Source organism: Amphiura filiformis, chromosome 1, assembly GCF_039555335.1.
Source record: "Amphiura filiformis chromosome 1, Afil_fr2py, whole genome shotgun sequence".
Taxonomy (NCBI): Eukaryota; Metazoa; Echinodermata; class Ophiuroidea; order Amphilepidida; family Amphiuridae; genus Amphiura; species Amphiura filiformis.
In genome coordinates, this window is record NC_092628.1 from 10049587 (window position 1) to 10061930 (window position 12344).

At 39.0% G+C, this 12344-nt stretch overlaps 2 protein-coding genes across 2 annotated transcripts in view; one reads left to right on the forward strand and one right to left on the reverse strand.

Moving 5' to 3' along the window:
* Positions 1–12344, forward strand: part of LOC140150052 (amine oxidase [flavin-containing] B-like) — a 38047-nt gene that overhangs the window by 6498 nt on the left and 19205 nt on the right. Inside the window, 2 exon segments of the mRNA XM_072172089.1 lie at positions 10159–10261; positions 11053–11147. Coding sequence (XP_072028190.1) covers positions 10213–10261; positions 11053–11147 — 144 coding nt within the window. The 5' untranslated portion in view covers positions 10159–10212.
* LOC140155373 (uncharacterized) lies at positions 1936–4358 on the reverse strand. The gene is made up of 4 exons (XM_072178196.1): positions 3983–4358; positions 3265–3467; positions 2630–2759; positions 1936–2304 (listed from the first exon to the last, which is right to left on the reverse strand). The coding sequence occupies exons 1-4, from the start codon at positions 4130–4132 to the stop codon at positions 1936–1938; spliced, it is 852 nt and encodes a 283-aa protein (XP_072034297.1). The 5' UTR covers positions 4133–4358.

Below are 12344 nucleotides of genomic sequence, written 5' to 3' on the forward strand. Positions count from 1 at the left end.
GGTTCCTCGTGGTTAACTACATCTTTCAGAACAATCCCATCATGCCCTGCCACTACCTGCCTCGTTAGCCATTTGCCAACCAGTTCTGGCAGAACGCCGTATTTGATAAAATGTTCCACCTGAGGGATTTGGTCTGCGAAGAAATCAGTGTCCCGATAAATCCGTCTAATGATAAGATCTTTGTGATTCCAAATCACAAAATCGCAATATGGCTTTTTGCAAACGTTCATCTGGGCTTGCACTTGGTAATAGTATGGGTGGTTATGCTTCAATTCTAGAGTATCTGAGTCGGTGTCTGGTGCCATGCAAAAAGTCTTCATCGCCTCATGATCATAGTTCTCCTTGTTTGGGAGATCCTTGTCGCAGTAAGTAAAGGGCATTTTACCTCTAGAAGTCCTTCCCACAGCAATCACAACTTATAATGCCATCTGGGCTGGCTGCTATGAATGGATGTTCTGCGCTGAGGTGTAAACCTGCTTCTCTACAGGTGAAGTTTTCGTGCCGCTGTGCGAGTCGCTTCTCGATGAAAGCCTTTCTTGCTTTATCTTCATGTTCACAATCGTACATAAGTAGAAAAGAACAAAAAAACATGTTAATAAACATGCCTTAATTCCACTGATAGAGGTACCATTATAATGGATACGAGCTCATTCTGTTGTAATCATTTGACTAGCCATACTTAGGTAAAAAGTACGCTTGACCAGTCCATTCACGATTCATATCCGAGTACATAATACACGTTGAGGGGCCACTTCAAAGATACCAAGTATTGCACGAATACTGTAAAACAAGTTAATTTTGGGGGCAATTTAATTTCGTGAATTTCGCTGTAGGCAAAAATCCATAAAATTAAAATTTGGCAATGTTTACAGTGTACCAAATTTCAAATTCGAGAAATTTAATTCCTTGAAATTAAAGTGTTTTACAGTAGCAAGGAATGAAGGTTTTGCTGCCATGGGGGAGGGGGGGGGTTGTGGTGTTTGAAAGTGGTCAAATAATTGCCCTACCCAAAATGACCACTTGAGGGAAACACAGTATTTTCCAAGAACAATGCAATAGATTTTTGTCAAGTACAGCAACATATACTGTAAATTTACATTAAAATAATACCAACCTAGTTGCTGCAGAAGAAAAGCGATGTGCTTCTGGATAACAAATGCGCTTTACAAGGCTCTGCGCCGGCATGGCTGGGTTGGTACAACATGCTGCCTTAAAGATGGAAGCTGTTACACGTCCAGTTCTCTGATGAAACCATAGATGACAATTTGCCTGGTCCCTGGAGCTTTTCTCCACCAACTCGATCTGTTCATCTGTTACCTGTAAATAGATAAGGATAGCAGCACATTCAAATACATGAACATGTAATTTCATAGTCTCCCATCACAGGTGATTGTGATGAGAGCATTGTATTTGCCAGGCAGAATAATTTTGTGTGTTCTACCATTGACAAGTGTGCCACGCAGTAATATGGCGGCGTGGCGCAGAACCGGCGCAGAACATTATTGCCTGCCATGGTTAAACTATTCTGCCAGGCATGATATATTCAAATGTTTTACACTAATTCAGCTCTTGGGTTAATGGTTAGCACATATAGTAGATAAATAAGTGTGTTACAACCCCAGTTACAACTCTGATCACGACAGGCGAAAACTTTCAAGACAACTATTTTGCCTGTGTTCCCTTTTTGTTTGCTTTACCAAGCCAGGTATTATGCAAAATGCTCCATCACAGTAGATACTTATCTTAAGCATGATGCAATATTAGAAACACACTTTTCAACAAAGAAAATTATTTACCTGCACAGTCGAATACACCCTTTCACACTCTGTCAGTAGATCTAAGTAGCCAAGTTCCAGCGTATCTGGGTTGTACAGGTATCCGAAGGCTCGGGGAAACCTTGAGTCACGGCTTACAGGAATAAAGTTCTTTGCATAGTCATCCAAGACCGTAGAATAGCAGGCTTCTGCTCGCAAGATCTGTCCAGTGACGCATAACACTCGCCCAGTTCAGCTTTAGTTGGCGGGGAATGGATTTAAGTTTAGCCTTGCGCGATGGGGTAGTTGGAGGAGATGAAAAGGCGTCGCTATTCCTCTGCTGATTTGGAGAGGTCATGGAGGTATGTGGGAGCTTCCTAGTTGGGGTGGATGGAGATGAAAAGGCGTCGCTATTCCTCTGCTGATTTGGAGAGGTCATGGCGGTGCGTGGGAGCTTGCTTGCTGGGGTGGATGGAGATGATGCTAATGCCTTCTTCTTCTTTGTGCTTGGCCGAACAAAAGCGATATCTCTAACCATTGCAGCAGATACCTAAAAATAAAGTAAACACATAAACTCCATTAAATGATCTTGTTATTCACACACCTTTAATTAGACACATTGCAAGGCATTTGAAGGCAAAATAAAGTAATGGTCTGTTCAAAGCCATTTTTGCAGTACAAGGTAATACAATGTCTAAAGGAATGATAATTAAATTTATTTGTTTATTTTATTTTTTATACATTTTTTTTTAATTTTATTTTTTTAAATAATACATTTTCAATTCTAAAAGGCATGCCAGGATTATGGGCAAACACATGTACATTGAGAACAAGCTTGTATGTTTACTATTAAAAAATAAAAATAAAAAACTCACCTCTTGTGTTGGTGGAAGCCATTCACACTTCTGAGATGTGCATGCATCTAATCCACTTTGCTTCCGAATGAATACAGCCCGGGCAACAGCTGACATTGCACATGCAACATGCGAACAAGTTTCACCAAGTCTGGAATTCAAAACAAACATTAATGTTAAAATGATATCTTTTTCGGCCTAATAAACAAAAAACTAGCATGTAGACGTAAGTGACAATTAAATGTACCGACTACTGTGCAGTAACTATTATTTGGTCAGTTTGTTCAATATAAATTACTATTATTTTTTTAACCAACTGCTTCCATCATACAGGAATTGCTAAAATGGCAAGTTTTTAAAAAACAATAATTGAAACATTCAGTTGCTGTGTCGGACCCGATCATTATTTAATTTCATTTGATTGTCTGTGGTTCAATTTGCTTTTGGACAAATTATTATTTAGGAAGAATATTAAATACACTGCTTGCTTGATTTCTTCTGAGGCTCGTGGTGAAAGTCCAAAATGCGATTAGGCGCGTATGATTCATAAAAAAAATGTCGCAATTGCAGGTAACCTGCACTTTTGCCACAAGTCTCTGGTCATCAGAACACACACTTTTCACTGTAGGTCAACGCATCAAAATAATGTAGCTTACCCAGCCATACAATCACAGTGAGCCGCCATGATTTCACCGCTTGCCTCTGCCACAAACCACACACTGGTAAGGGTTGCTCTTACTGCCATAGAATGGCGCACTCTCGCTGACACAAGGAACCGATCACCATATTGATGAAGACGAAGGGACCTCACCCAACCTGCCTCGACAAAATTGTCAGCTCCAATACACCCCTTGAACGCCTGTGAAGATAAAACATGAATAAGAATGGTGAAAGGCTCAGGACACTATTGTTGTTATCAGTTGTCAGGGTTGATATTTTGAAGCCACTCCTTCTCAGATCTAAAAATGTATAATGTTTGCGATGTTTACGAATAATCCTTGCATTGCATATATAAGGTGGTCAGTAGAAATAATGCTGTTGTCCGACCTAATTATCTAATATCACCCTGCACTGGACTGCTTGTAGTGACCATTGACAGTTAATGTAAGCTTATCATGTTACATGTAAGTTTCAACATGTAAATTGTAATATGTTCAACTTCAGTTCAGGTTGTAACTTTAGTAAGTGCATCCATCATGTCCATGTCATCTGAGCTGACACTCATGATCATGACAGTGACATGATTTATGATGTAAAATTAAAAATTTGCGTGTCGTAGCATTATTTCTCCTTCCCTAATTCTATTCAGATTTCGTGCAAATTCAGGCTAGTTATTAATATTATTTAATTAATGTAAGATGTTTGTTTCTTTACCTTTGTTGCTTCTTTGGTGTACGGACTTGGCGTATGTATCATGTACACTGAAATATCCCATGGTCGGATATTGGGAATTGTCGCCGGTCTAGCATCCCAAGCATCGTCTTTCAGGCAATACGGGTCCGTTGTCAGTCCACATTTTTTCATTTTTTTCAATGTAACGAGTTTTGGCGGTCCCTTTGAGCTTGGATTTAAAATATTCTGAGTAAATCATGGCGAGAAATTGGAGTTTTACTGTAGCTTTTTCACACACGCAGTTCTAATTGTAAACACGGAAGTTTAAAAGGACGCGAAATATGCCGGAGTAACGTTCAGTTCGCGCTGTCAATATTTTCTATTTCTTGTATAATTCAACATAAATTGCGTTATTGTACACATGTAAATTTGTTTTTATATTATTGTAATGATTTTGATGTCTAACATGTGTTTTTACTTGCAAATAAAGGGAAAAAAAGTAAAAAAAGTACGGCATCGCGGTCACGTGATATGTAAGTTCATTTACCGACCGGTGTAATTGTAAACGTAGTAAAACAGCAGTCGACAGAGCTCTGCGGCGAGCCCCGTACAAATGGCGGACGGAAAAAATCGATACTGACCGTGCAAAGGATCTATAAGAACTTAGTTCTCAAATGATAGACTAGCTAACGACCAAAAGATAAATGAGAAAATGACTGACTATCATCTTTTGAGGAGGACTGAGTTCCACAGTCTAGAACTATCTACTTACATGTAGTACAATTAGTTGAACCCCCTATGGTCACAAAATACGGGAAAATATTTACGGTCCATAGATATTTTCCCGTATTTCACGAGAACAAACAGGGGGTAACGATTTTATCCTTAAAGTGAACCTGAATTGTTAAATTAATAAATATTATCTTCCGACTTGCTCATCGACAAGAGGTTAATCAGTTGTTTTGAGCGTATTGAGACATTGTGCTTTTATTTAACAGCGTTTTATAGCATAAAATAACATAAAATGCTAATTTGATTTGTTCAAAATATTAAATACGACGGTAATGAATGACAATAATAACTTTGCACCATCTATTTTGAGGTCATTGTGTGAAATTGTCGGGTTTTGTTTTGGGCCTCGGTATTTTCCCCAAAATACCTCAGCCCAAAACAAAACCCTCCGATTTCACACAATGACCTCAAAATAGATGGTGCGCAGTTATTATTGTCTAAATAGTTGTCCATGTCCATTGTCCAACTTAGTTTCGTCAGCACAGACATCGACTGTTATCATACTGACATTTTTTTAACCGAACACAACTCTCCACTAAAGTTGGACAATAAAATAGAACATGCAGCGGAATTAGATCGTGGTGTGATGCGGGATTGCGGGTAAAACCTTCTCGCAGTTTGCCATGTCATGTTGGCTCCCAATCTCCAAGCATGCAGATAAACTTATTAGGGACTGGACCACCATTTGTGTGGCGGTACTTGCTATCAGGGAAATGTACACAACAAATTCCCACCAGTGCACCATAGCCAGATATAGACACCCATACATATGTACATGAAAACGACTTGGATGTTTCTCACTAGTTTCACACTGCAGTTGTGTGTACCTGCGATGACGAATATGGCAGGTAGAATCAGTTGCAAAATATATACAATGCGCGAGTAATGTTGCACATTATACACATGCATGTTAGGACTACGCTAGGCCTGTACATGAATATTAATGCAGTAATGTAGTGAAGAGCTTGGGGGTAGGGAACAGTAAAGTGAGAGCGAGGGGGCAGGGGGACAGTAAAGTGAGAGCAAAGGGGGGTTAAGTGAGAGTGAGGGATAGGGGACAGTAAAGTGAGTGAAGGGGTAGGGGACAGTAAAGTGAGAGCAAAGGGGTAGGGGGGCAGTAATGTGAGAGCGAGGGGGTAGGGGACAGTTAAGTGAGAGTGAGGGGCAGGGGACAGTAAAGTGAGAGCAAGGGGGTAGGGGGACAGTTAAGTGAGAGTGAGGGATAGGGGACAGTTAAGTGAGTGAAGGGGTAGGGGACAGTAAAGTGAGAGCAAAGGGGTAGGGGGACAGTAATGTGAGAGCGAGGGGTAGGGGACAGTTAAGTGAGAGTGAGGGGCAGGGGGACAGTAAAGTGAGAGCAAGGGGGTAGGGGGACAGTTAAGTGAGAGTGAGGGATAGGGGACAGTTAAGTGAGTGAAGGGGTAGGGGACAGTAAAGTGAGAGCAAAGGGGTAGGGGGACAGTAATGTTAGAGCAAGGGGGTATGGGGCAGTAAAGTGAGAGCGAGGGGGTAAGGGGACAGTAAAGTGAGAGTGAGGGATAGGGGACAGTAAAGTGAGTGAAGGGGTATAGTAGGGGACAGTAAAGTGAGTGAAGAGGTAGGGGACAGTAAAGTGAGAGCAAAGGTGTAGGGGGACAGTAATGTGAGAGCGAAGGGGTAGGGGGGCCAGTAATGAGAGAGCGAGGGGGTAGGGGGATAGTAAAGTGAGAGCAAAGGGGTAGGGGGACAGTAATGTGAGAGCGAGGGGGTAGGGGGACAGTAAAGTGAGAGCGAGGGGGTAAGCGGACAGTAAAGTGAGTGAAGGAGTAGGGGACAGTAAAGTGAGAGTGAGGGGGTAAGGGGACAGTAAAGTGAGAGTGAGGGATAGGAGACAGTAAAGTGAGTGAAGGGGTATAGTAGGGGACAGTAAAGTGAGTGAAGGGGTAGGGGACAGTAAAGTGAGAGCAAAGGTGTAGGGGGACAGTAATGTGAGAGCGAAGGGGTAGGGGCCAGTAATGTGAGAGCGAGGGGGTAGGGGGATAGTAAAGTGAGAGCGAAGGGGTAGGGGGACAGTAATGTGAGAGCGAAGGGGTACATGTAGGGGGACAGTAAAGTGAGAGTGAGGGTGTAAGCGGACAGTAAAGTGAGTGAAGGGGGAGGGGACACTAAAGTGATAGCGAAGGGGTAGGGGGACAGTAAAGTGAGAGCAAGGTGATAGGGGACACTAAAATGAGAGCGAGTATGTAATGGGACAGTGAAGTAAAAGCTATGGGTAGGGGGACAGTAAAGTGAGAGTGAGGGGGTAGGGAGACAGTAAAGAGATAGCGAAGGGGTAGGGGGACAGTAAAGTGAGAGCAAGGTGATAGGGGACACTAAAGTGAGAGCTAGTGGGTAATGGAACAGTGAAGTGAAAGCTAGTGGTACACGGTTGTTTGAATAGATCATTTATAAGTTTTTCAAACAAAACATGTGCAACCAAATTTTAGGCTTAAACAGCTAAATGTGCTATCATGCTAATGTACATACAGATACTTTTGAGTCATTCTCAACTTTAATTTCCCTTTTACAAAATTATTCACTTTTATAGCATTTTTATAGCTTTTTCGGATATAAAATGTATCTATTAATGACAAAATTGGTGGTGCTATTTAGTTACTGGAAATTACTCTTTCAAGCTTTAAATACAAATAATTCTTTTTATTGTTTGATAAAATATGTTTATAAAATTTCCTCGTTGCTTGTTTCACCTATTTCAGCTGTTTTAATGGCAGTATTAATCACCTATCCCTTGCAAATAAAGAAATATGATTTAGGATAAATTATAGCACCATCTATAGTTTGCATTTAGTTAATAATGAAGCCAATTCTATATACATCATATGACCGTGGGGTAGGGGGACAGTAAAGTGAGAGTGAGGGGGTTGAGATTCAGAAGCTCATTAGCTGGCATGGGATGAAGTGGTGAGGAGATAGGTTAGACCCAGGGTGAGACAGAGGGGAGCTGGTTAAGGCAGCTGTGTACTCTCAGACATGCATGTAGTAAAAGTGCAATAACTTTGTAATTATTTGCGCAAGACATATAAAAGTATACATTTTTAAGAAGGCAAGACATCAATAAATCTTAATATAAATACAGATTTGGGGTAAAAACAACAATTATTAAGAAAATCACAAAAAAGTGAGTTTTTGGCAATATTTGTTATGTACATCATAACAAAAAAACACTCTTTCCAAAATATTTTATTTCGTTTTTAGCTCAATCTTGAGGCTCCATTCCAAAAACGTTTTTTTAAATTTTTTGATATTGGCCTTATTTTTTGAGATATTGACCATATAAGGCATCAAATTGAACTTTTCAAAATTCACAAATGCCTATTTGCACAAAATGATGCCTAAAATCGGAAATAGACCAAAATATAAAAAAATGAGAAAACCGTTTCTTGAGTCGATCATGCTTTTTACGATGATCATATTTGCTTACCTATAGATGCTGTATTTATTGAGTTATCGTGTACCTAAATCGTCATTTTACCGAGAAAATGAACATTGCCATAATGGCCGTTGAAGTTTAAAGTGGTCACATTTTGCCCTTTCATCGAAGCTCACAGGAGAATGCGGCAGTTTTCGTTTTTCTACCTTACATTACATGAACATCGGGTAAATCCATGGCCCCTTGAGAAGTTTGAGCAAAATCCATTCATAACTTGATATTTTAATCGGGGGAAAGAACTTGAAAAAATTCACATTTTATCAGCTAAAACGGAGCCATTTGACCGCTAGGTTTTGTGAAATCAGTGCTTCCGTGGTGTTTCCATAAGATGCAAGCGCATGCAGATAAGCGTCGGCGTGTCATGCGAAGCGTATTTGTGCGTTAACAAATTGCGCGACACATAACGCGACACGCAACGCGACGTTGTTGCGCTGCGTGTACCCTGGCTGGTACAACAAAGATTTTCTTTCCTTTCAATTTCAAACACGAGTGGAATAGTGAAATAAAATCCTTAAAATATTCCAGTTGCAGTTTACAAATCTGGATTTTCATTCCTTGTATTTATAAAAAACATAACAAAGTACAAACATATCAAAAAGGGGTGGGGTGCTAAGAAGATGGGGAGGGAGAGAGGATTCAATGGAAGCTAGTGGATGTGAGAGGAGAGATGGTGAGAAAATGGCTTTGATGAGTGTGAGGGAGGGGAAAGCTTGGTAAATTTGGCATTTAGCCTTTATGTTATTATGATATCATGAAACAAATCTAACCTTTCTTTGTGCTAACCAACTTGTTTTTTAACAAGATCAGAGCTGAAATTGTATTCTTCAACTTTCAACAAAAATTGATACCACAATACAACAGTTGAGAGCTTGGTAAATTTGGCATTTAGCCTTTATGTTATTATGATATCATGAAACAAATCTAACCTTTCTTTGTGCTAACCAACTTGTTTTTTAACAAGATCAGAGCTGAAATTGTATTCTTCAACTTTCAACAAAAATTGATACCACAATACAACAGTGGGGAATACCAAGCAAGTGACTTTAGGTCACACCACACCAAGGATAATAGAAAGAATCGCTCAATTAGCATGTGTCCAATTCTTATTTAAATGGTGTGTTGTTATTAAAATGATGTTCTGTCCTTGCTAGAGGGCACCGCACTAATAATATCTGCAGACAGAGGTTGACTTGAATTCCATTTTATATGTTAAATGCTTCAATGTAATGGCTTCAATTGGGGCTTCATAACTTCTCATGGGCACCTGGCCTAAGACAACCCCTTGTGTTGTGTGAGTGTGAAAATGGCCCCACCCCCATTTCAGACATATTCCACCACCACTGCAACATGAAAGCAGGCCAGGTTCTGCTGGAAACAAACATGTGCAGCATACCTGCTTTATTCCAGGGATCATGGATCATATTATTTTACTTGTTGATTGTTGAAATCTATTGTTTACTCTCTGGGGACTTGGTTATAAACTTATCTATACCATGCCAGGTATAGCAATAAACCCCATGTGATTTTTTGTGTACATTATTGTTTCATGCTTTTAATAAAACCATGTGTGAGTGAAAAGTTTGTAAATGTTTGTATGACTGTAGCAGAAAAATATAAAATCTTAGATATGTTCTTATAGTGAATTTGTAGCACTTTAATTTTTACCCCTGCATGATTTTGGGCGTAGTTTTTATGGTCACTGGGTTCAAATACCAAATACAGCTTGGAAGACAAAATATTTGAATTCGTCGGCAACCAGAATTAACAAATAATTTGGTTGTCAGCTTTTACGCATACTTGCTGCTGACAGTGTAAATAGCAAATGACACTGTATTCTATGTTATTTCATATCAAGCAAACCAAAGTTTACCAAGTTGTATTTGATAACTGATAAAAATGGTTGCATTAACACTGATAATAATATTGAGCTCAATGTGTGTTTTTGCATTGATTGCAGATAAGTTATTGAATCCTGACCACATACACATGATAGCAACCGGTATTAGGCAATATGGCTGAAGAGAAGAGGGACGTCATTGTCATTGGTGGTGGTGTGAGTGGTATGTATTACTCAGTGCCATGTGTGTAAATTGTAGTGTGAATTGTAGGTATGAAATGCCAGGGAATTTGGTTCCTTGAAAACTTCTCAAAGGATTTCTTTAAAGACTTCTCTAAAAATAGTTCTTTGCGATCAAATGTCATTATTTATGATTGCCTTTTGCTTGTTTCAAGGTGCTTTACAAACCTATAATTACCAAGTATGAAGTTTCTGTCATTTGTAAAGCAATGGTTTTGATGTAGACTTTATAATAATTCATCAAATCAATGTTAATGGGATATTTTGTGATGTTAGCATCCTCTTTTTATGATATGATTGAGTAGATATCTTCGATAAAAGTTTATTCCCAAATCCCAAAATTTTCAAATATGCCACCTTTGGCCCCCGTGGACCAGATTGTGTCACATTAAAATACATTACTCCATATGTCACTCTGCTGTAATTTTGTTCTGTTCACATCAGAAATCGTAAGTATAAATTTAACTTTTTTTTTGCTTGTCAAGCGAATGAACCTGCAAATGCACACAAACATGTAGGCAGAGATTTCCGGTGGTATAAAAATCTTGACTTTTGGGGAGATGAAGCTATGGATCACTTAAATGCCCCTTTAAAAAGTGCAACTCATAAGCAACACACAAACTTACTTCAGATTGAAAAGGATTGTCAAGTGTAATGAAGCATATTATATTTTGTACACCAAATGAGATGGGTACTGTACATGCTCAAGCAATTGAAAACTTATGGAATATAACTGATGATGTCAGTTTTTATTATGTTCTCTTACCTATTCAGGTCTCTCAGCTGCTAAACTTCTGCAAGATAAGGGCTACAATGTGTTGGTCTTAGAGGCAAGGAATCGTGTTGGAGGGCGTACTTACACAATACAGGTAAATAGGTTGATATTCATAGCCTTGGTCAGATGTGCTTCCTAGAGCTGATTGGATAAATCATTTGTCTTATGTGACCGTCCATCACAAATGGGTTTCCACAAAAGCAATTTAACTTTGAGATATTTGACAGGCAAAACAAACTTTATCAACATTTCTTCTGATATTGGTGGATGGTCACATACAACTAGAGACCGTAAGTAACTGTGATTAAGAGTTGAATATAACATATATTATTTCAGAAGGGCTGATGATGTGTTCAGGATCAAACATGAAAGTTTCCCACTCAAAACGCAAGTCCAGTTGCCTAGATTGTAGTTCAGAATATTATTATTGTTTACTACCTAGATTGATGATAATCTTCACAAATGTAAACATTATTATTTCTGTTATTATAAAGTACAAGGTTTATCTGAAAGTAAAATTCCTTGTTTTGACAGTCATTTTGGGTTTCAAGTTTACAATAAGTAAATCTGCTTGTATACACAGTACCTGAGCTACAAGGAAAAGGAGTTTGCCTTTTACTTACAGAAATGAAAAGCTTCATCAGCATCTTTCTTTCTTACCTACATAGCTCAATAAAAAGGATTTCACCCCACTTGGTTCATACACAGCGCTATTGGTGCCCCGATAGGTACCGATGTCTCGTTATATGTGTACATCCATATCAAAAGGATGCACTTGTTGGCTGCTACATGTGTCTCATTTCACATAATAGCCAGGAGCAAATACCAGACTCATCTCAAGTGGAGGTCACTTGAAATCATCCACAAGTCACATGGTTAAAGAATGTTCTCTGTACTCCTTTATCCTGTGACTTGGAGATGATTTGAAGTGACCGCCACTTGAGATGAGTCTGATATTTATTCCTAGCTATTATGTAAAAAGAGACGCACATAGCAGCCGACAAGTGCATCGTTTTGATATGGATGTACACATATGTCCTTGGAATTTTTTTAATTTAAATAAAAAAATAATTATTATAACACTATACCTTTTTTATTATTATGCTATACACTTTATTATCACCAGGGTATGATAGAAAAAAGTCATTGACTATCTAACTGGGCGCTGATGGCACTACATGACCAAATTAGACATGGGGGCCTAATATTTCTCCAATATTTTAATAGCAGAAATGAAATCAGAAACTGAAAGGATTATTATGCATACAAACATTTCAAAATGGCCCATAGC

What these genes read in the sequence shown, in the direction of transcription:
- LOC140155373 (XM_072178196.1), bottom strand. Translation starts at nt 4,132, where the DNA reads ATGAAAAAATGTGGACTGACAACGGACCCGTATTGCCTGAAAGACGAT. An exon ending in ACACCAAAGAAGCAACAAAG is followed by an intron (nt 3,468 to 3,982) that starts GTAAAGAAACAA and finishes TTATCTTCACAG; the next exon opens with GCGTTCAAGGGGTGTATTGG. An exon ending in CACTGTGATTGTATGGCTGG is followed by an intron (nt 2,760 to 3,264) that starts GTAAGCTACATT and finishes TTTGAATTCCAG; the next exon opens with ACTTGGTGAAACTTGTTCGC.